Raw genomic sequence first — 24,721 nt, forward strand, 5'->3', positions numbered from 1 at the left:
AAGAAGGGTCCTAAGGTCCTTTGAAACTCCAAGTAACTCGCCGAACGTCGCATTAACGGGTTGATTAAGGCATCGTCTGAGAATGGCCATAGTGTCGACAGTTTGGGATATATCAGAGACACGTTTCTGAGGGGCTGCACGTGGCTTAGTAACTGATTTGCCTCGTTCTAGACTAGGAGTGACATCTTCCATGATTTGATCATCATCGGCCGGATCAAAAACCTCGTGTCGTTGCGCAGTCTCGGGATGTTCCGTTGGATTTGCCCTAATCGGGACATTGGGTTGAGCTTGTTTGACAGGAATTGATGGATTCATTTCGGCAGAAGGTTGATTAATTGACGGGATTGGGACAGGTTGAATGGAAGTGGAGCTAGGCACGTTGTTCGGCAATCCAGAGTTAGCCGGACGTTTAAGAATAGATGGGATCTGAGAAGAATCCTTAGCTTTACTCATTTCCGCTCGCTTCCCTTTGAGATACGCGGGTTCCGGAGGTACCACAGCGTCCATGACCTGTTTGCGTGCAGCACGTGTTCGCTTTTCAGTTGGGATTCTATTACCAGGACCTGCCAGCGTAAACTCAAACTCGTCTTCTCCATCCCAGGTTCCAATGTCGTCCTCTTCTTCTTCTGCGACCATGGCTCTGTAGTTCTTGAACATCTGACCATAATATGCTTCGGATACGGCTATGCTTTTGGTAGCAACTTGAGGAGGAGGAGGAGGAGGCTGTTGTTGACGAAGGACTGCTTGTGCGATTGACTCTCCATTCTGGCGAATAATGCGGGATCCATCAGGAAAGACAACTCGATTGCTACTGTCTCTGGAAATGAGCTTGCGGTTCGTAAGATCAATGAGCGTTGGGCAGTTGTTGATTCCATGGCCTTGTTGATGGCAACCATAGCAGATGATCTCGGATGCAGACTGACGTGGTGGTCGTGGTGCTGGAGGTGCTGTCTGACTTGCGATTGGGACTGGCTGAGCTGGCTGTGCACTTGGATTCATAATGGCCGGAGCAATGAGCATGTTAGCAAGAGCGGGTTCCAACTTGATGGCGCGAAGATAGTAAATGGCGTACGAAGAATCATGGATGGTGAGCTTCGACATCTGCTTGATCAAGTTCTCCACTTCGTCGTCCTTGTGTGCTTGCTTCTCTTCCTTGTCTAAATCCTGAAAGATGCGCTTGGTCTCTTCCGGGGGATTGTATGGACGTTCACGGGCATCGCGCGTCTCGATGTTAGGAAACATCTCCTGTAAGTACTTCTTGATCTCGTCAAAGACTGATGAGCGCTCTGAATACGAATCCTTTGGAGGAATAAGAGACGTGAAGGGGCGTGCAGAAGGGTTGTCAAAGATTCCAACGTCAAAGCGGTCTCGTTTAAAGATGATTTCAACTGCCTTGGTGACGTCTTCAATAGAAAAAGGTGAGGAGAGATCGATATGAGGATTAAAGACCATGATCTTGCTTTCGAGCGCAGGTCGGAGGGATTCATTGATTCCTAGCCAGAAGTATTGATTGTATTCCGTCTTGGATATCTTGTTGTTGTTGAGAAGCCAACCAGCGATGCGAATGTATTGCTTCTGATACTCGCGGAAGTCATCAAGAGAACGCATAGAAAGATTGGAGTGTTGAAAAGCGTAAGCACGAAGAGTACTCAACGTGAACTTCTGCGTCGTCCTAGCATGGTCAAAGATCTTGAGCATATCAGTCTTGAGTCGTTCCCATTGCTTGGCATGGTGGCTGGGTAAACCTTCAATGATTTCTCTGCTCTCTTGGTTGCAGCATTGAACCATGTATCGTACTTTGTCGTCGTCGAGAGTGACATTGTACTGATCAAAAATGCGGTCGCAGTGATCCAAAAAGTTCTTGACGTCGACGTAAGATCCAGTGAATTTTGGAGCAGCACTAGATTTAGGAACGAGCATATCGACAGGAGTACGTTGGATGATGGTAGTAGCCATAGTGGGAGTAGAGGATGGAAGCGGATTGCCAGAATCAGTCATAGCGTAAACCAGTTACAGAGTCAGAAAGTGTTGCCTAGAATTGTTGCCTAAAGTTGCCTAGAGAATAGACCAGCGAAGTGAAATAACCTGTAAAGAAAAAGAGTCGAAATGGATGGAATGGAAGTGATAAAGTGGTAGATTGCTGTGTTCCTAATACAAAATCCTAATTAACCCTCCCTCGCGGTGGGCTCCAGATGAAGATCGAAGTTTGTGATTGGTTATAAACTATATGTAATCCAACAAACACAAACTCCAGGGAAAGAGTGGTCCAGACTGGATAGAACGAAACCTTCTCCTAAGTTTCTTAAGGGAGGACGCTGCCTAGGATTTAAGTAGATTAGGATGGTGTGGATTGTGAAGGGTAACGAAAGCGAAATAGTAAGAAGAGGATAACCGGGTCGTCTGGGTACGATAGTAAATAAGCCTTCCGAAAATGGGATGGAACCGTGGAATTGGATGGCGGGTGTATATGGAAAGCGTGAAGAAGATGCGTAGATTGCGTATGAGAAATCAATAAATGTGAATCTTAGAGGGGTTGTCTGAAGTGAGTGGGGAACGTTCCAAGGGGAGATGAGGAGATGACTAGGAGTTGGGATGTCGTTGAATGGCTGAATCTTGATAAGCGGATGGTAAAGGCGAAAGTGTCCTTAAATTGACAATCTTTCTGATGCTTGGAATGAAGCTATACGTTGCGGGAGTATCAACTGAATCAAGGGTGAAAGACTAAGTCTGTCTCGAATGAAATCACTCCAGATGAGTTGACGGAGGGAAAGAATGTCTTGAATACACTCCTAACGGCAATGGTTGGAAGGTGTAGAAGGAGTAGGAGCGGTGACGGATTGAACGGAGGAGGGAAAGTAGGGAAGTACTGGATGTCTGGATAGAAGTTGGATATTCAACGCTGAGAAGAAGAGGCGTTGGATGAGAAGGATGACTGGTCTCGGATGAAATCCTCTCTTAATGGAAAGCGAGATGACTTCGGATGAATGGAAGTAAACTTGGTTTCGACGGAGGGTGGAACTGATGACTGAAATAGACTTGGGTTTGGGCTTGGCTTGAACTTGAACTTGGAATTGAAATGAATCAATGTGGATTGACTTGAAATTGACTTGACTTGGATGAAAATTGACTTGCTTTGAAGAAAGTGGGGACTGGGTGTAACTTTCCTGTCATTTCGTGTAATTCTACTACAGCTTTTATACTAAAAGCTACGTGAACAAAATACCAATCTGAGCTACTGAAAACCGAGTCATATACTGTACAAAGTGTTAGGGTTTAGGGTTTAGGGTTTAGGGTTTAGGGGGGGAGCGAGCACCGAGCGAAGCGAGGTGCGAGCGACTAGTTTAAACTGGGAGTTAAAATGGAAAGAAGCCAGAGGGCTGTTGATTGATATCAGCAGCCAGCCCTTTCGTCTTTATAGACTCTTCAGTGGCTATTCTTAGAAGGAATGTTCTGGAACATCCGATGACAGCGCGTGAAGTGATGCTGCGCAGCTGTCATGTATCTTACCGACTATCATAAATCTGTCAATGTTTATTGTCAAGTTAGACAAGTTTCTGATGAACAGAGTGTCACGGGTCAATGTGGCACATGGTAACCTGTCAAAAGTGGATCCAACACTTTTGTTCTTTGACATCGTGGGTTATTGACTGTGATGTGAATCACATGGATATAGAGTACTCTTGTTACGTGGCTCCGAGTAACCGCGACATGGGAATATTCACATGTCTAGAGTATAAATAGCTTACCTGGGTCCTTACCTAACAATCAATTGATTGATTGTTGTGAATCTTAATTGGACAGTTCATGATCCGGTCCATCAAAAATGTTTCCACGGTACTAAGGAACTTTTCCCGAGGTACTAAGTAACTTTTCCCATGTACTAAATTAGATCCGGCCCTTCACAATCACATGCCGTTCGGAAGTTCACACGCCTACCTTACTTCCTACTAAGGTTAGACTTAGTTAGCTTAGGGTTGGGGTTAGGTTAGGGCTTAGGGTTTAGGGTTTAGGGTTTAGGTTTAGGTTTAGCTATTCAATCCAATGTGTTGCTTGTAAGTAGATGTTTGTTACTTTATAGCAAGGAATACTTACGGTTAGGGTTTTTTTCTAATGCTTTACGCCTTACACGCTAGTATTCTTTTCATCGGTTGTAAGATTTGGATATTCTGCCGAATTCTGGATGTTCCCTCTCTTGTGAGATTGAACGTCTATGAAGTATTATCTCGTTATCACTTTCGATACTTATCTGTTCAGCAGCTTCAACTAGAGCAGAATGATAAGTTTCATTAACGTTTTGAGTTTCGGGAACAACACCACCTTTTTCAGCGATGTCTTCATCTAGTTTACGAAATACTGTTTTCTTCCAAACATTTGCAAGGTCGAAAAGATTAGTATTGCGTTTTCGCGATACTATCCAACGACTTCCGAGTAGTCCTATCTTCCTCAAATCCGGTACGAACTCAGTTTCTCCGTCCACGAGGATCTGTGTGAACAGCTCCGGGCGAACATCATCGAGGTCGTGAACGTAATTTGGATCTGGTTTGATAAGGGGTCTGGACGAGTCTGCACTATACAGACCTTTCTCGGCATGTTCATACCATGCCGACCAGTACTCGGTAACAGTTTTTCCAAGTTCAGCAGCTGAAAACCAATTCCATACCTGATCAAACCTGGTTTTAAGTACAAGAATGGATTCGTCGTGCTCTGCGACTCGTAAAGCGAATCGCTTTTCCCAACGTTCTTGTATATTCTTCTTACACCAAGACATGACTAGGTTTTCGGGATAACCGCGCATCAAATAGAGAGCGTTAAGGTCTCTAATTGCTCCGATGTAGATTTCCTTGGTACTACATAGCACGGCTAACCTGGATAACTCTCCAATGTATACGCCACGTTTGACGTCCAAAGGATGATGTGATACCCATGGAACTCGTTCTCGGTTGTTTCCTGTCTTGACAAATGGCTTCCAATGAAGTTTTCCAGACTCCTTGAATATGAAAGCATCGAGAAATTGACATCCCGACGAGGAAACAGCCCATTTGATAACACAACCATCGAACTTTATTGTTTCTTTAATTAAATTAAGTGCAAGTGCTTCGGACTCGGCGTAAACAATTGCGAAACAATCGTCGATGTACCTTCCATAGAAGGCCACGTTTGGGTGGTCTAAGATTTTTGACTTTATTTCAAAATGGGCTCCAAAGAGGTTAGCAAGGTCGGGAGAATCCGCGACGCCCATTGCGAGGCCATTTTTTTGTCTAAAATATCTAGACCCATGTTGTGTTATCAATTGCGTATTGCCAATCTCGATAGCACGTTTAAAGATGCCCAATTTAACCAAGTTATTCTCTAACGAATTTGGATTAATATGAGCTAATGCAGTGTTTTCTTCCGAAGCGTTGAGTAACCATTCCTCGTACATACTACAAACGATTTCGATGCACAAGTCCAACGGAATATTGGGATAGAAAGCAACTACATCTCCAGTGACAAAATACCATTGTCTTTTGGAGTCTATACGCAATTGGCTTAATCTCGTAAAGAGATCCTTCGTTCCGTGTATGATTGAAGGAGTCGATTTAATAATCGGCTTAAGCTCTTTTGATACGAACTTGGCTGCAGGATTAAATACTACAGAGTGACACGGAATTATGGGCCTAAATCCAGTAGGTTTTTTATGGATTTTAGGTATACCATGAAATTGAGGATACTTGAACGATGATCCGTCTTCCGGTACATTTGATAGAAAAAATCGAGACAACCCAAGTTCAAATAGAAACAGATGTTCATCTTCGACAGTACGTGCGAGCGTTTGCATCTGAATCATTTTGCTCTTCATAACTTCTTGAGCAACTTCGAATTCTAACTCTTCGTAGTTGCGTTCATCTTCAAGAAGATTGAGCTCATTCCTTATTATCCAGTCGCGTTCAGACACCGCGAGGCCAAGATTCTTATCTGTCATCGTAATAACATAGTTGTTATCGATAAGAAACTTACGGATCTTGTCCCTTTTAGGAGAGAACGCGTGCTTTCGCATCTCCGTGAGGGCTTCTTCCGGGATACTTGCGATCGTGCGTTGCACGTACCGACGTCCCATTGAAAGGCCAAGTTCCATATATTGCGGTAATACAGGAGGTTTTTCTTTTTTCTTAGAACTTACTCCATAATCTGGATCAAAAGGTTTATTCATGCCTTCCTTAAACAAAAAATAGATACGCCATCTTATTCTTCGTTGAAAATCATTCCATGCTTGCATGATCAGACTTTTAGAAGGCAGTGTGAAAAACATATAATTAAGTCCGAGCGACAAATCATTTGCTATATCTACAGGGACCACCACACCAGGACTACAATGTACACTACTACGATACTGGCCAGCCAACAAGAATGAGATCGGCGTATGTAAGTGTACGAAAGAAACCGCGTCTGTTTTAGTCATGGTGAGTATATCGTCAGGAATAGAGTTGGGGAAGGCGGGTCTCACCGACGTAAATGATGCTACAGTAGACCGCGCGTCTAGGCTCTTGCCTTTCCCTTTCCCTTTGGATCGTTGTTCTTGACGGGAGCTCTCCCCTTCCCTTTCTTCTTGTTGTCGACCTTGTTGGAAGCCTTGGTTTGAGGCTTGCGTTGTGAAGGCGTCGACGACGACTTGGGTTTCGAAGGGCCAGCTTTCCTGGCCTGAGGTTGAGGAGCCTTGGACGAATTCTGGCCAGACAAAGTCTGGGTAATTAGAGTAATAATTAGTGTCCAGAATTATGGGTGAAGGGTTACGAAAACTTGCCTTCTTGCCCACAGATCCAAGGTTGAGCTTTTTGAGACGTGCATTCAAGCCCTTATCAATAAGGGATTGAATCGACGGACCTGGTTTGGTCGCGTCGGCCATCTCGACATCGGCTGTTGCCGCAGTCGTCCGCTTTTTCTCAATCTTAATTGCCAAGGCGCGGTGGCGCATGTTGACAATTTGTTTGATATGAGAAAAGATCGCCGGCAGTATAGTTTGCAGCGCACTGCATTCGGCTTTCTTTTGCGGAGACACTACCCACTCTGCTATACGTCGGACTCCCTTGTTGTCTGTAGAGAAAACAGGGAGCTTGTAGCTGGATTTGCGGTCATCGTAAGTTGCCTTAACGATGAGGGCAGCAGCTTCGTAGCAAGAGTTGAGCGCGCATTTATCATCCCAAAAGGCCAGCTCGTCCTTTTTCGCCTGAATGGCGCCGTCGTTAATCGCCTTTTGGAAGACGTCACGAGCGGTAGAGAACGTAGTGGAGACTCGAAGAGCCTCCGCTGACCCGGCATCCGCGAATTCCTTCGTGAGTTGGAACTCGGGCGCCTTCACCTTAAGGCGATTGGGCGTGTTGCCTGCGCTAACGGCAGATTCAAGGCGCTCGAGGCTAGCCTTGACTGTTTCTCTCTTATCGCACCACGATGCGAGGTTGAGAAGAAACTCCCTGAGGGCAGCACGATAGTCAAAAAAGACGCAGTCTAGGGTTTAGGGTTTAGGGTGGGAGCGAGCACCGAGCGAAGCGAGGTGCGAGCGACTAGTTTAAACTGTGAGTTAAATGGAAAGTAGCCAGAGGGCTGTTGGGGGGTACCAACAACCAGCCCTTTCGTCTTTATAGACTCTTCAGTGGCTATTCTTAGAAGGAATGTTCTAGACATCCGATGACAGCGCGTGAAGTGATGCTGCGCAGCTGTCATGTATCTTACCGACTATCACAAATCTGTCAATGTTTATTGTCAAGTTAGACAGGTCTCTGATGAACAGAGTGTCACGGGTCAATGTGGCACATGGTAACCTGTCAAAAGTGGATCCAACACTTTTGTTCTTTGACATCGTGGATTATTGACTGTGATGTGAATCACATGGATATAAATTACTCTGGTTACGTGGCTCCGAGTAACCGCGACATGGGAATATTCACATGTCTAGAGTATAAATAGCTTACCTGGGTCCTTACCTAACAATCAAACAATAGAATGATTGATTGTTGTGAATCTTAATTGGACAGTTCATGATCCGGTCCATCAAAAATGTTTCCACGGTACTAAGGAACTTTTCCCGAAGTACTAAGTAACTTTTCCCATGTACTAAATTAGATCCGGCCCTTCACAATCACATGCCGTTCGGAAGTTCACACGCCTACCTTACTTCCTAAGCTTATTCACCCCCAAAGGGGGGGCCTTCGTTGCATTGGGCCTCCTGTTCAGAATTCCGGAAATCTGATGCCAGATTCGGATTCCTCGACCTCAAAAACCCCCAAATACACTTTCAAAATATTTTATTTTGTACATACGGAGGTGCTACATAATTAAACATGTAATTTATGGAGGCCGGCCTCCAAATTGATGGAGGCCACTGGAGGCCGGCCTCCAAATTGATGGAGGTCACTGGAGGCCGGCCTCCGTCTAAAAATATTTTTTGACAGGCACTGGAGGCCGGCCTCCGTCTAAAAATATTTTTTGACAGGCACTGGAGGCCGGCCTCCGTCTAAAAATAAATGCGTCGAGGCCACCTGAGGCCGGCCTCGATTTGTACGCGCGTCGTACGCACGAGTGGAGGCCGGCCTCCCGCCTGTCTCCTGACGCCTGCGCTCGCCGTCCCAACACTTGCGCTCGCCGCCTGCCCGCCGCCTGCGCTCGCCGTCCCGACACTCGCACTCGCCGCTGCGTGTCGTTGCGCCGCCACCTCCGGGCCGCTGCTGCCACCGCCGCCTCCACTCGCCACAACATTGTTTGTCCTTGCTGTTGTCAAGGACATTCAAACTCCGAACCATGCAAAAAAGACCTCTCGTGTCAATTGTGCGCTTCAGCCGCCGCTGCCGCTGCCGCCTCCCCCACCCCGCCGCCAACGATTTGAGCCCTAAACCCGCGCCCCGCAACACGGCATCTCCGCCTCGGGCTGTCTTCTTTTGAAACATGCTCATTCCATCACAGTGCACTCGCAACCCACTCCCGCCGTGTTGCTCTCGTCCACGGCTTCTATTGCAATCACACTCCCCCCTTCCTTCTCACGTCTCCCTCACATCCTCCTCCCCTCCTTGCTTGTCCTTCCGTCCCTCTCTGCACCAACGTAGGCACCCACAACACGTGTCTGCTTTCTGGGTGTCGAAACGGTTGGGCCTCTCCATCTATGTGTCAATCAGCAGGTTGTCCGTCGTTGTCTGGAACAATGGCAAGGGAAGTGAGGTGTGGGGTGAAAGGAATTGCGACGGGAGGGTGTTGTGGATGGGTGAAAGGCAGGGCAACGGGAGAGTGTTGTGTAATGGCACTCACCACTTTCTTCTTGTGTCTTCCTCACATCTTCATTTACACCTCCCCTCGCTCGTCTATCTGTCCATCTCTAAACCAATGCAAGCACCCGCTAAAGCGCGTCCGCTTTCTGAATGTCAAAACAGCTGATACATGCGACAAGACAGTGTCGGTTGCTGTCTGGCATGACGGCAAGGGCTGTAGGGTGTGAGATGAAAGGCAGAGCGACGGGAGGGTGCTGTAAATGACAGCGACGATGGGTTCCTCAGGTGAGTTAATCATTCGGGTTGTATTGCAATAACACTCACAAATGTCCTAACAACCTCTTCATCCACACCTTCTCTCACCCGCCTGTCCCATCCCTTTCTCTTTCTCTCTGCTCGGCACCTTGCAATGCTGTTTCTGCCTGACAGCCTCGGAACGCCTGGTACATATAAGGCAACCAAAAGGGGTCAGCGTTGACAGGGTCTGCGATACCAAGAAGCAGCATACCTTCAAATGTCCGCGGCACAGTCCAAGAATACCATTTTGGGTGCAGAAATGACGAGTCCAAGTGTCGTCAGCCTACCCTGCATATGCAGCAGTTGGAAGGGACTGTCAAAGTGCGTCAATAATCAGACATGATGCTACTACATACCGTTGCTTACTTACTAGATCTTCAACCTGTCCAGCACATTCCAGATTACTAACCAGCGCGCATTAGGAATCGACTTGCGATGTGATCTGGGACAGAAAAGTTGAGGGGATACATTATCAAGGTGAGTCAGTCATTTCTTTGTTGGTTGCTGCCGTTAACTCACTGGGTCGGTTCATCCTATGCAGCACGTCCCAGGTCTGCTGCGATCATGTTGCATATCCCTTCCTAGTCTCACCACCGCGTTGGGGTCTGCGATACCGACATGCAGCGTGTTCTAGAGCATCGGGCGTATAATACTTCAGGAGAGGAGGTGTGCTATTGAATTCGGTCAGTTATTAGGATAATGACATGACTGCTTACTGTCGTTGATGACTTACTGTGTCCCACTTAACCTATGCAGCAGGTTCCTGGTCTCCGCATGTATTGCAAATTACAGCTAGTCTTGCCACGGTGTTGAGGTCTGCGGGGCTGACATTCAACATGTTCCGGGGCGTCGGGCGGATAATTCTATAGCAGAGGGGGTGCGCTATCAAGGTGGGTCCATTATCAGCATCATGGTGTGGCTTCTTACCGTCATCAACTCACCGCATCCCATTCAACCTATGCTGTGGCAGGTTAGTACACATGTATCAGGCTTTGAAAAATGAACTCACGATGGCGTTGCGCTCTGTGGGCCCGACGTTGAGCATGGTCATGGGACAGTCTGCAAAGGTGCGTCGTCAACGTTCTGTGTGTTGCTTATACTCTGGCCTGACTCACCGTCATACCTGTGACCTGTACACAATTGAGGGCGCGTCAGACTCTGCTCAGCATCGGGTGGAATTAACTCACCATCGCATTCATGAAAACACCACCGTCGTTAAAGAAAAAGGTCCACGAGGAAAGGGCGGAGAGAAAAAGAGGGAACACGTTGTGTGCTTAGTGGACTTCCCTGCTGTTGTACTCGTGGTCCTGAACAGGACCGGGAGCGCGTCAGAAGCTATTCAGCATCGAGGGGATGCGACTCACCATTGCGTCAAGGTCCTCCCACCATGCTGCCGCCGTCGTCGATGAAGGAAGAGGATTTGAGAGCAAAGAGAAGAAGAGGGAATGAAGGAATGAAGGATGCCAGCAAAGTGCGTGCCCCGTATATACCCGTGTGGTTCTAGTACTAGTGTTACTAGTACGCCCGTTACATGTCGTAAGTAGCCGAATATACAGATTTTTTTCTGCCTCGCTTGTTTGTCTCGATTTTGTTATGCGCCTGTTGGGCCGATTGTGTGTTTGTGTTGAATCTACATTTCTGAACGCATTGTACTTTCCATTTGCATGATATTGTGTTTGAAGATTGACTGGAATAAACCCAGCTTTGAGACGTGCATGTTGCATCCTTCAGTCTTCGTGGGCTAACAACACTCAACAGAAGCATTTAATGCATACACACAAGTATACAGAACAACAAGATACAGATATTTATCGTACAAGCTATGATTAAAGCATGTAATTCATTGTATACGCCTTGATAATCAAAATAGCCCAAAGCGCGGATATCAAAATCTCAACGTATCTCAATCAATCTCTCCAAATTTTACGATTATTTTTCACTTGGGAACTCGTACGTACTGAGAAACATACACCTAAAACACCCAGTTAACGAAATAGACGCAGAAATCGCGTTCTAGCACTCCCGGTGTGCAAACAATTGTCCTGGAGTTCACCCAGAGAATCCATCTTCTGAGCAGCAACAAATGAATGCCGCTGCTTCAGCTAGTCGATCTGCCGTTATGGATAGCCAAGGGTTCTCGAGCTAGTGTCGTGTCGGAGCCAAAGTTGAAGAATGCGATTGAAATGGGGTGGAATGCTGATTTGGGAGAGGAGGAGCGGATCCGGTTAGATGGGGATTGAGTAGGCTGTTGGAAATGTTCAGCTGGGATGGTGGTTTAGAGGGGTGTGGTAGGGGTTTGCTGACGTCTATATCAGCTGAGTACAGGTATGTGATCTCTGTTTACAGTGTTATTGGTGTTGTACACAAAGATGCGCATTTTCGGCGCTTAATTGATGTTTACATTCAATGCAATGTTGTATATCACATTCCGGGCACAGTAAATCTCAAAGACATACGGACATTTTAGGTAACAATTTCACTCCAATTAGGGGCGGCTTTACATTGAAATAGACGTATACTAGGTAAAAACCTTATTTGAATAATGAGGGCATGACTCCCCACGACAGAACGCGACTAGAACAAAATTTCCGACCTACCAAGCATTACTCCGGGCTTAATCGGCAGACTTACATGACCACCAACGTACTCTGAAGCTCCTTTTTCCGGGAAAGACGCGGAAACGAGGGTCTTTTTTACTTCTTTTTAGCTTTATGCTTTACTCTATTTGCACGCATGATTCTCTATCTCTTGATTTTGGTTCTTTTTCCCTTATCTCTTTTTATTATGCTCTTACATACACTTGTACATGATGCACCACATTTATTGCATTGGTTTTCTAGACTTATTGAATGTGGTTGCTGTTCACCAAATGAAACGAGTCTGCCGTGTCCAATTGCTGCTTACCCTCGCAGCAGTCAGTCTCTTCTCGCGTTTTCACAACGCGCCGTCCCGTGTTGCCCACGTATTCCATCTCCTTTCTAATGTCCTTCACGTCGCAAACACGCACGCCCACTCGTTTCCACCCAGTCATCGTCGTATCCCACAACAACATTGTTTGCAGGCACTCACCACCTCTTACCTCGTCTTGCGCCGTGCTGCAGTTGCAGAGGCCAGCCATATGTCTCCTTGCAGCCTGGCTCGTTGTTCCAGCCAACCCTTTCAGCGCTCAGTCCCAGTCCTGTCTTCAAGACACGTCGTAATACAGCAAGGTGGGTTAGCTCGTAACCTCCGACAGTCTTCACGTCAACGCCCCCTCCTCATCAACCTACAGTTGCTGCGAAACGACAAGGACACCGTCAGCGACCTTGTTTTCGTATGACAAATCTCTCAGCATCCCTCATCAGCACCTCACGTCGCATCCATGTACACTGTCAGTAGCCGTCGCTCACCTTTTTGGATCAACATGAGATGGGAATTCAAGTCTTGAGTGTCACATCGTGTCTGGTGTGTCTCTCAGTATGTCCAAGCGTCATCAGCGGCTCACTCACCGTGCATTCTCCAGCTACACTCGCATCGACGGGCCTGTGTTGTGCTCTGTCAGTACCCGTCCTTGAGCAGAAACACCCAGCTCACCTTTTTGGATCAACACACCGGCCGTTACATGAGATAGGAATGCAAGTACAGGGGACAACTCAGTTCTAAGAGAAGAAGGCGGTGAGTACAGTTACACACATTGTTTGTATGCTTGGCCTCACTCACCGTGCATTCTCCAGCTACACTCGCATAGACGGGACTGTGGTGTGCACTGTCAGTATCCGTCCTTGACCAGAAACACCGACTCACCTTTTTGGCCCACACCGTCCGTGGCATGAGATGGGAGCACAAGTCGTAAGAGAGGAGAGGAGAAAAGGCGGTGAGTGGATGATGGAAACAAGCAAGGTTAGTACCCTTTATATACCTTCTGGGTGTTACGTACAATAGCCGCACTCTACCACCCGACATCCGAAAATACATCCTTTTTTCTGTTTTGCTAGTCCCGATTCGCAATTTGCAACCGTTATGCAACTGCGGCAAACCCTCCGTCTGCACGAATGTTGAGATTTGAACAGTGCAGGTTTCGATGGTTCTACTTTTGTTTGGTGTTGACCAGCATCGAGATTGTGACTCTTGAAGTAAGCACGTCTCGTCAAGTCTTCTGAAATGGTGGTCAATAGCATGACATCACGGACTGCATTTGCATTAAAGTATGCGCTCCGTCTGTATAGTTGCATTCAATGCACATATTCACAGTCAATACACATTCAAGTATTTAGTGTCATCTATCTACTATCCATATTCACATTCACGAACATACAATTAACACAATGTAACACCTACACCACAAAGCACATATTAGCCTTGGTTAGGGTTGGTGATGACCACAAAAATACAGATTAGGATGGTTTAGGGTTTAGGTTTTAGGGTTGGTTGGGATTTGATAATACCATAAAAGCACAGATTAGGCTGGTTAGGGTTGGTAAATACAATTATATATGTAGCAGGTTAGGGTTGGTGTGTATGTACCAATGTATCCACAATTTTTGACATGTCCGACTTTCCTCAACACCGCAGAACTTAATTTTCACATTCAATCAAGTACTATAAATACTATTCTATCTATTCAGTGCTTCAAACTTACCACAGAATGTTGCAGACATTGAAAAAAGAAAGAAGCAGGATAAGCAGTAATGATCACTCACAAGCAGCGAAATAACCACAGAATCCAGCAAGCGGGTAAAAGCAGGTGAGAAAGGTATGCAGATGCGCTGCGCCCCAGGACTCTGGCGCTGTGCATGGGCATCCCTCGGCCAGCACCCTGTCCCACAAAACCTCTTTGTTGTTCATGTCGTACCCCGAAATTTCGCTACATATCAAGTACCCGCAGCCCCGCATCGTCCACATATACACCGCTGCCATGTATTGCCTTCCAATAGCTAGCAGCCGTCTTCAATTAACTTCAGGGTGCGTATAGACCCCCGTTCTCCCCGACACTCTCTTCTGCTGTTGCGTGGCGGGCAAAGTATTTACCAACACCATGAATCTATGCATCACTCACCTGCCAGCCTTTCACCATTTTCAAGGCCCAGTCACTATACCCACTGTATCTGTTCAATCAAGAACAACGCGAAAGGAAGAGCGAGATATCTTGCTGGCAACTAACTGCGTTGATTTCATACATGCAAATCACCCTCACGCGTCTTAACACACCTTGAGTGAATCCCTCTCTTCCACTTCCGCGCCCTCATTTCAATCTTCCACCCCTTGTTCTACACCACTCTCAGTGAAACTCCAAAGCGTTCTCGAAAAGCAAAAGCTGCAAGACACACGAGAGGCAGATCGGTTGGATGTTGGATGGTGGATCAGGCACTGCTGTAGAAAAAGAGGAAGGGGATGACGCAAGTGGGCGAGTGCACACACTCAGAGGAACACGCACACATAGATACAGGCTAATGTCCCCCATGTTCAATTGGGACCTGTCCCATCGTCTCTCCAAGTTCTGCATATCGCGAATATAGGTCCCAGATACAGCGACAAGACGAGATTGCGCATGGACTTTCGAAAACAAGCGTTTAAATGGTGATTAGTGATACCACTATGAGGGGTGAGGCCTCGAGGGCCCAATGGGAGCCATTGTAGCACCTGCACTTCAAGAATTTAAAGATTCGTGCTGTGTCCATCGCAGACAAAGAGTCGTTGTCCTCGTTTTATCTATACATACTCAGAATCCCCAGCACACAGTGCCTCGTGAAACACACAACTCGACACCCGCGGCGATGTGGCACGTACTTTGAATCACTCAAACTCGAATATCGCTCTTTATTTATCTATCGCTACACCTTGATTCTTTGCCTCCATCACCCTAAGTTTACTGGTACGTCCCCACCTGTGTCATGAGCAAATATGATGGCTGATTTTTGAGCAGCAGCTCTCGTTAGGGCAATGGCTGCATTTGCCCAGTTCTAATCAGAGCACAAGCCGCCGAGTCATTCTCTTTCAGCGCATAGTGGCAGCCCAGGAAATAACCATAAGTTATATATGATCAATACTGAAAACACTTTCAGGCATCCGTCTACGAGTTTCAAGAGCCGAAGAATCAAAATATAAGTCGCTTAGAGTGCGACGTTGTATGCGATACCTGCTTTTCCCAGAAAGGCGGTGCGAATCTGGGAGAAAGCCTGCATTTCGAAAGACTGCACAGTGTGGATGGTAAGTCTGCAAAGTGATATCGGCTCCACGCCTCTCCCTCTTCCCTCACTATCTTTTAGGTCAACTACTCCCCCTCTTCAAGAAATACTAGGTGTGCCCGCGTTCTCATTATGATTGAAGCATACTCATGAACCTTGTACTCAATACAGCCACGGAGCCTTGAGTTCAACGTCCAGCAGAGGCTTGTCGCCGTTGACGTGATTGTGCGCGTATTTCTCGTGTGCCCTGTTTCAAGCAGACGCGCAGGGATACAACTGCACTGAGGTCATATTTCCAAGGTCTGTGTACTCTCTCTTCATCACTTGCTAAAGTAATCACCACCTTGTTAGGATGGCATGCCCCAGGAGATTGAGATTCACTGCAATGACGCGACATTTGGTGAGCATTGTCACCTTCTCATTTATACTTTGCTGGAATGAGATACTTGCTATATTTTAGTGAGTACCTTACATCCCAAGATTGACCGTTCAACCGTGTTTATAGGTATTTATCTAGTTGTGGGAACAATAGCGGGCGATGAGATTGACATGCGGGGGTGAGTATTTGTTCCATTACTTCCGAATCCGATACTACATCTCTTCGTCTATTTAACCGTGTGGGTAAGTCTTCCACTTTCAAAGTGATGTAATAATATCTAACTGCCGCGCCAAAATATCCAGATCTCCGTGTCCCCCATTTTTGGAGCATATATGAGAGCTGTGCATCCTTTTATTCCTTCTGAATTGACCATTGCTCCTGGGATAGACAAAAGGCGCTTAACAATGTCAAGATGACCTCGATAAAAAGCAGAGCAATTGTGTGAGTGGAGGTGTTTGGTGTACGCGCGTGTGCGTCAGCCCATTGAGTTTCTTCTACAACACCTACTCCGACTCCCACGCACCCACTCTGCTGCATTAATGTTATCGATACTCATTGCAACGTTCACACTCACCATCCATGGCCTCGCTTGGCTCCACAACTCCGGAACCTCCCCTTTTCATCTGGTTATCTGTACTCTCTGACAACGAGTGGTGAGTGACCCATTTGTACTCCTTATAACGAGTATCGCGCACTCTTACTTTTCACTTTTACCCCATATAGTGCCGTTACCCGAGAACACAGGCAATACGAGCGGAACATGGAGAGCGTCAATACGAACACAAGGTCGACCTGGCAGCGGAGAATTCGGCGTCGACTTACCTCGACGTAAATGGACTTTGGCATCGACTACCTGTATGCGGGTGTATGCGTTGGGTGGTGGGTATGTACCAGGTGTGATATTTTTCGCATTGGAAATCTCAGCATCAGCGTGAGTGTAAGTGAGGAAGCGGATGCGGATATGGATATGGATGTCTGCAGGTTGGATATGTTTGAAGAGGGTTTAATTGGGCGAGCGTGTTTGTAGTCCTCCATTGTATCCCTTTCCATACTCTCCAACCCCACTTTACCAAGATTCACGTTCAATTCTGCCTTGCACAGATGCTGTATCACCAGAGACACTATTTATTGGTATTGTACTCCTTTGCTTCCCGCTCGATGCCAATGAAAACAAGGACAGTATCAAGTGGACAATACCACACGTAAGCGTACAATGAGACTAACGGGCCTGGACACGTCTCGGTCTCTTGTGCAATTTGGCGTCGATGGCATGTGCGCCGGTGTGGACGTGTATGTGCTCAAGGAAGGTCGGGGGTGCAGCATTGGCGTAGGTGCAGGTGTAGGAGGGACGAGGGATGATTTTGAAGGAGTGTATCTGTATGTTGTGCGTGAGTGAGTGCAACAATATCTATTCTTCTTTTTCTGCGATCCTCTGTGCTCGTTAAACGTGCTCTCCAGTTCGTGCTGTCGTTTATCCATCCTCCGTCCCATAATCGTTCTCCTTGTGGCAGTTTTGACCAATCCCTCGTTCATTTATCTTTCTAAACTATTATCGAGATCGTGTCTATTCATATGAAATATGCAGCCTTAGACTTGCTTTTAGGCATCGTCTGCTTTTTTCTTCACACACACACGGCACACACTCTTCATGTATTTCTCGTCTCCTCTTGACTTGTCGTCTCCAGCCATCGGATGGTGCATGATTAAGATTGTTTGTAAACGCGACGGGAGCAAAAAGGGAGAAGTTAGAGGATGTGGTGTCGGCATTCTCCCTGTACTGACAGCTCTGTACCCAATGTCAACGTGTATTGATACCTGGGGGTTGTAATGAAGACAGATGGGTGTGGTTCTGGTAAGCAGGCTGTCTTACAGCCTTTTAGACATGTTTGGGCGGGGATGTGTGGAACACGCGTCGGCCGACTGTGTTCAACGCGACATCAGTCGTGTATGCTGACAACCATAGTGAATAGAGCGTTAATATGATATTGGCAGGGTCGCTCACCATTAGCAGGCCCTTCCATGTTCTCCAAACATGTCGTTCTTGAGGCGGCACAACGTGCGGGGGTGCGGGGATGGATGGTGGTGCGGACACCCTCCGAGAAACAGGTCATTTGCGAGCTGGGATGGATGGAGGATGTGTCGGTGGGCCGTGTTCAACGCGAGATGAGGCATTCAGGCTGGACACGTCGGTGAGTACGGTGTAAAAACGAGATTGACAGGGTTGCTAACCTTCTCAAGGGCCTTCAACGACATTGACCTTCCATGCAAAGTATCATCCAAAGGGGGCGGCGCGTCGAACACAATGTGAGTGAGTATGAAAATGGCTTCAGAATGTCGTTACTGACCTCTTTAAAGCACCTGCAACACGGTTTGTGGATTCGTTGAGCATCGTCGAGGCTGATAGAGCACTGGTGAGTAGTGATGTGTTCAACAAACAATGACGCGGACGCCCCACCGTCCATTCCAGCTCGAAACGATGCCCTCGCCTGACGTTGAAGGACCCTCCATGAGCGGTTCCGCATGCCATCCCCCTCGAAACGACGCGCTGTAGACGGGCCTGCAAAGTGTTAGTGTCCTTCACAGCCTCTTTTTGACAGTGTACTCACCAGACTCAACACATCCGCATCCAGAAAATGGGTTGAACACGCGTTTCTGACACGCTCGTCAAGACTAAACGGTGTGCATCCCACCTCAAAAACGATGCGTTTGCGTGACGTTGAGGGTTCTTGTTGAATTGAACACGCTTTGCTGACTCGACAACGACGCGCTTGAATATTGTTGAGGGCCCTTGTCAAGGTTAGTTTTGCTGACAGCCTCCATCTGATGCTGCACTCACCATACCCAACTCGTACATGCCTAGCAAGTCGCATCAACCACGTTTCGCCGACTCGTCTCGACATGTGTCCCGCCTCCCAAAGTGAAGTCGTCGCCGCCCTTGCCGCTTCGAAACGCTGCTCCATTGAGGTCTCTTTTCAAGGTTGGTGACCCCGTAAACCTCTTTTTACTGACATATTCACCAGCGTGGCCAGCTTGTTCATGGCCAGCTAGTCACAATGAGCAGATCCATGTGTAGGGCTCCTGTCAAGGTTAGTGTCGTTGACAGCCTCTATCTAATGCTGTACTCACCATACCCAACTTGTACATGCCTAGCGAGTTGTATTGCTGACTCGTCTCCGCACATGTAGGTGTGTCCCGTGTAGTGGCGTGCTCGTCTTGCAAAAGAACCCGTCGCTGTGCTTCCCGCTTCGAAAACGCCACGCCGGTGAGATCTCTTCTCAAGGTTAGAGACCCCGACAACCTCTTTTTGCTGCCCTACTCACCAGCATATCCAGCTTATTCATGCTTAGCTAGTCACACTGAGCTTGAACAAACTCTAAACCCTTCCAGCATCCTTCAATCCCCCGCTATTTCCCTCATCTCACTGTTACCAGCCAATCGCACCTCGGGTTCCAGACGGCGGCGCTGCGAGTGAGAGCTTGCAATCTGGGACAGCAGTGAGTAAGACTCTTACTATTTTCTGCTCACTTACCATCGTTTGCCATACTAGTAGAGGGCGGGGTGCGAGCTCTGGCAAGAAAACACAACCCCAACGTCGTACACGATGTGCCTCGTTGGGAATGTCCTGCCAAGGTGCGTCAGCACAGTTAAACGCTGTGCTGACTTCTTACCTGACATTCCATCTTTCAGGTTGACGACAACGACAACTGCGCGCGGGGCCACGGGAGCAGGGTGACAAACTGCGGGTACATACAAGTTACCTATGCAGTTGGCATTATATCGTTACTCACGTTTTGCCTCTTTTCAAAGTGTATGCATCGGCGTTCTGGAGTTGCGGGGTACGACCACTGCTGAATACTCTAGGTCAGTCATTGGAACAATACATCATACCCTGCTGCTCACCGTTCTTTTACCATTTCCAGTGACTTCAAATCGCCAACGTTGGCCTCGTGTTAGGAGATGAGGGAAACTTGAAGTACCCAACATCAAGTGGGCGACGCTCCTAGCATTATGTGAGTGACCCTCTTAATTCTCTATACTTTAATTACCATCACTTGTTCCCTAGCAGCAAGAGTTCCCGCCATATCTGTGTACACAACAGGCTGCGAAGAGTCGTTCACTGGCAAAGTGCGTCAGCACTGTAGGTATACGTCGTCATGTTTCTGCTTACCGTTTTCTTCTCGGTGCCACCGTATCCGAATTCTGTGCATACAATTAAATACTGTGTAGCATGAATGGCGACAAACACTCACTATCGCATTGCGCTGCCGACGAAAGAGGCTGAGGCTAATGGGTTGGAATTGTGCAACGATGGGCGGCGAGTCAGTACCAGGGTGTCGTTTAGGGCATGCCGCTCACCATCCTCACAACTGTTCCGTCGAGCACACCGTTAGCACCGTCGTTGACAGCACATCTTACCGTCTCGATGCAGTCACTGCCATACGAGGCTTGAAAGGGCGAGGGGAGAGAGGCTGAGAAGACAAGGGGATGGGGTGAAGGATACCAGCAAGGTGCGTGTCCTTTATATACCCGTCAGGGTTCTAGTATGAGTGTTACTAGTACGTCTGTTACATGTCGTAAGTCAACCGAATATACAGATTTTTTTTTCTGTTGCTTGTTGGTGTATATTCGCGTTACGTGAGGTGTGATCGGTGTATTGAGATTGTGAGTTGGGTGTTGGGTGGGTTGGACTTTGGAATAATTGTGCTTTGAAGTTGGTGCCGTACAGATAGTCTTTAATGAATGAATCACATTGCGATTTCGCGTCTAATTTATGAAAGTAGTTACCAACGTGAAACGAAATTTCTCCAATAGAACTGCATTCCAACATTTGATAAATAATTGCAATGTGACAAGGCTCAAAGCAATTATTAAATAGTCGATCCCTTCACAGGCCCACGCAAACGTGTTGTCTGACACCTAGAGGTCAGTAGTCCAGTACAGACATGTCTTGTTGCTCACCTTGACACACAAACACCACGTCAACACATAAAAGCCCCTCAACACACACACAGGGAGGAGGTTCGTGAGTGTGAGGTTGTGGAGTTGACGGTTCGTTGATGAGCTATGGGACTGTAGACATACTTTACAGTGTACTCTGCACTATGTATGGTATGTGAGGTGTGTTTATAGAGTGCTAGAATCGATGTGTATTGCTAATTTACAGAATTTGTGAAGCGGGGTGCTTGGGCGCTTAACATTTGTTCCCTGAAATATTGCCCATTCTTTTCTTTATTTGAATTCTTCATCAGGTACACACAGTGTATATTACTTAGATAGTCGCTATCTACCTTCACGGTGATTCCAGGGTATCAAAAACGCTTATTTTTGTGTTTAAAACTCTCCTAAGATGCCATGGATGTATTTTTGATTATCTCAATTTTGCGTCGCCATATGACTTACAAACCGACTTGGCCTGGGATATACTACATTAGACTGTATGAAAAATACCCTGAAATGTCGAAAAAGTGCGAAATGGCTTGGGAACGGCTTCCATATAGGTATGTTTGTCAGCGGATTCATATTGGTTGCTCAGTTCCGTGAGCTTCCAACTCTTGTTACCGACCAATCTGAGCAATCTAGACTAGCCTATTCCTGGAAGCGAGGTAAATGAGACGATTTAAAAGCGGAGTAATGATGAATTAGGGCATAAGGAGAGCGTTCGCACCCCGGTTGACATACCATGTTTAACCATACACCACAAAGCACATATTAGCGCTGGTTAGGGTTTATGGTTTAGGGTTGGTGGTGACCACAAAAATACATATTAGGATGGTTTAGGGTTTAGCATTAGGGTTGGTTGGGATTTGATATACCACAAAAGCACAAATTAGTCCGGTTAGGGTTGGTTAGGGTTGGTTAGGGTTGGTAATTACAATTAAATATTTAGCTGCACAATGTTGTTTACCCAGTACGTTCAAGTTAAAATACTTCCCTGCGGACCTCGCTCAACTCTGTACTATCCGCCACCATCTTCATGTCACCCGCTGAGATCTCGCCACCGAGCACAGGTGCTGTCTTACCCTTCTCACCCACTATTGGTGTCCCGTCATACGTTTCATTGACCTCAAGGTCGTCCTCTTGGACGTCAGTTATATGTGTTCGCATAAGCAAACTTGAAAATGGTCAGACGAGACAAGATGCAGTAACAAGGATAAGTTGTTAGTCCGCAACACGGAGCACGGTAGCTTGCCTGCACTGAATGGTTGGCAAATATTGGGGGCTAGTCACAACGGCTGGAAGAGGAGAGAAGTATGAGTCAGAGTATGTTGCTACACCTGGCGTCAGACAATAACAGTGAGCCTGTTTTTATCTTGGGACTTACAAAAGAAATTACCCTGGCTGGATCCAAAGGAATCTTATGTCGCACGGCAGGAACACAACACAGCATCGGGTCCAATGTAGTCCAATCGAATAAAACGCCGCGAGGCTAAGTAAGCAAACCAGCACAAGCGCGTCCAGCAACTCACCTTGACACCCACACAGACCCTTTGACATGATGACGACCTCAGCCGTGATCGCTGGTGAGGATGTGGCGCTGTCATTGGTGAGTCCCAGACATAACAATGTCACGGAAAAACACGCTCACTCACCTCTTCCCGACGCGTCTCTTCCAGTCAGCGGCATTTCAAAGGTCATCGTGTTGTCTGACGCCCACTGGAGGTAGGTAATTGTGCACATACATGTCCAGCTACTCACCTTGACACACAGATGCCGCCACGTCGACACAAACACCCACCGTCGAACCACACAGGCCTCTCAAGACAACAACCTCGCCTCTCACCAACCACACTCACTGGTGAAGATGCGCCGTGGCGCTGTTATTGGTGAGTCCAAGTCATAATGAAAGGAACATGCTTGCTGACTCACCTCATCCCAACGCGTTTCTTCCAGCCAGCCACCCATCAAATATCAGGTCATCGTGTTGTCTGGTGCCCAAAGGTAAGTAGTCCAGCACAGACGTTTTCGGCTACTCACCTTGACACATAGACGCCACGTCGACACATCCAAGCCCCTCGACGCACACCAGATCCCTCAAAACGACGACCACGACTATCACGACGCGGCGCCGTTGTCGGTGAGTCCCAATCATAATGAAAAGACAAGAAATGGCCCACTCACCTCATCCCAGCGCGTTTCTTCCAGCCAGCCACCCATCAAATATCAGGTCACCGTGTCGTCTGGTGCCCAAAGGTGAGTGATTGTGCACAGACTTGTCCAGCTACTCACCTTGACACACAGACGCCATGTAGAGACATAAAAAACCACCCTCGACGCACCCAAGACCCCTTGATACAACGACCTCAAATCCCTGGTGAAGATGCACTGAGAGGTGAGTAGCCCAGCACAGACACGTCTAGTTACTTACCTTGACACACAGATGCCACGTTGACGCAACAGCAGCCTCGCCGACCACAAGACTCCTTGACACAACGACCTCGACACTCACCAACCCGCTCTTGCTGGTGAATATGCGCCGTGGCGCTGCTATTGGTGAGTGCAAGTCACGATAAATGGAACACGGTCACTGACTCACCTCATCCCAACGCGTTTCTTCCAGCTAGCGGCGTCTTGAATGCCAGGTCAACGTGTTGTCTGACACCTAGAGGTGAGTAATCCAGCACAGACATGTCCGACGCACACAAGACCCCTTGAAACAACAACCTTGATTATCACTGACCCGCGTTCGAAAGCCGTCATTGGTGAGTCCCAGCCACCATAAAACAGACATGCTCACTGACTTACCTCATCCCAACGCGTGTCTTGAAGCCCATTGTCATTTTACTGAACCACCACACCCTTGACGTGGCCTCCAGCCCATCGTTATCGTCTGTTGGCATGTTACAGAGGGGGAGTGTTTGTTCTGTGTATTTGGCTCTGACAATCTGACATGTTCACAGGTCGCCATCGTCGACGGTGGAGTGGAAATAACTGCGAATCACGATGTAGAAAGACACATGCAACTACTCACCAAGAGGGGCAGCAGCCCACCATCCCATTCTGCTCAACCCCGCTTCCCTTTGTCCACCATGAGATTGCGCCCACCCTACACAATTACAGCCACCACTGACGGGTTCTTGACGACGACACGGAGTATGGACGACGAGCGCAGCGTGGTATTGAGTGTGAAGGGTCCCAGGATGTCATTGAATGGAAGGGTGTAGCGCACTATTGAGGGTGGAATGAAACTAGGTAGGCTGTGAGTAACGATGTAGACGGATGTATGACTACTCACTGTGTGTATGATCGAGGACTCCCCTGCGTTCTCGAGCACGACTGTCCTGCGATTGGAATTGAATGGAGCCGCGTTTCAGGCGAGGAGGAGCGAGTATGGATGGAATGGGAGTGTTTGGAAAAGATTGAAATGGTCGAGAGGTCTTGACAGGGAAAGAAAGCAAAAGCGCAATACAGGTGAGTATGCTATCACTTTCAAAGTCCTGTTTTACAGTGTTAACATGTTTGTTTCTAACTGCGTATTGTGCTTCAATGCAGGCACTTAATCTGATTTGAGGCATTTACTTTGAATCGCGCACTCGGGTTCGATTTTTGGACCTCTATACATTCAAACATAGTGTGCTGACCACAATACAGGGGATACCAAGCACTTGAAAGTGACATATTCCAGGGAAACACATCAATTTGAGAGTGAG

The 24,721-nt window shown here is 47.4% G+C and overlaps 2 protein-coding genes across 2 annotated transcripts; both read right to left on the bottom strand.

Moving 5' to 3' along the window:
- Positions 1 to 4,141: 4,141 nt before the first annotated feature.
- JR316_0002850 (uncharacterized protein) lies at positions 4,142 to 6,115 on the bottom strand (the record flags this gene model as incomplete). Its single annotated transcript, XM_047888635.1, has 2 exons — positions 4,142 to 5,955; positions 5,998 to 6,115. 2 exons carry the CDS (start codon positions 6,113 to 6,115, stop codon positions 4,142 to 4,144), a joined length of 1,932 nt encoding a protein of 643 aa, XP_047753558.1.
- A 401-nt stretch (positions 6,116 to 6,516) lies between these two features.
- Positions 6,517 to 7,834, bottom strand: JR316_0002851 (uncharacterized protein; the record flags this gene model as incomplete). The annotated part of the gene is made up of 3 exons (XM_047888636.1): positions 6,517 to 6,720; positions 6,794 to 7,482; positions 7,708 to 7,834. The coding sequence occupies 3 exons, from the start codon at positions 7,832 to 7,834 to the stop codon at positions 6,517 to 6,519; spliced, it is 1,020 nt and encodes a 339-aa protein (XP_047753559.1).
- Between the last annotated feature and the right edge of the window lie 16,887 nt (positions 7,835 to 24,721).

The sequence above is a fragment of the Psilocybe cubensis genome, chromosome 2, assembly GCF_017499595.1.
Source record: "Psilocybe cubensis strain MGC-MH-2018 chromosome 2, whole genome shotgun sequence".
Lineage (NCBI taxonomy): Eukaryota > Fungi > Basidiomycota > Agaricomycetes > Agaricales > Agrocybaceae > Psilocybe > Psilocybe cubensis.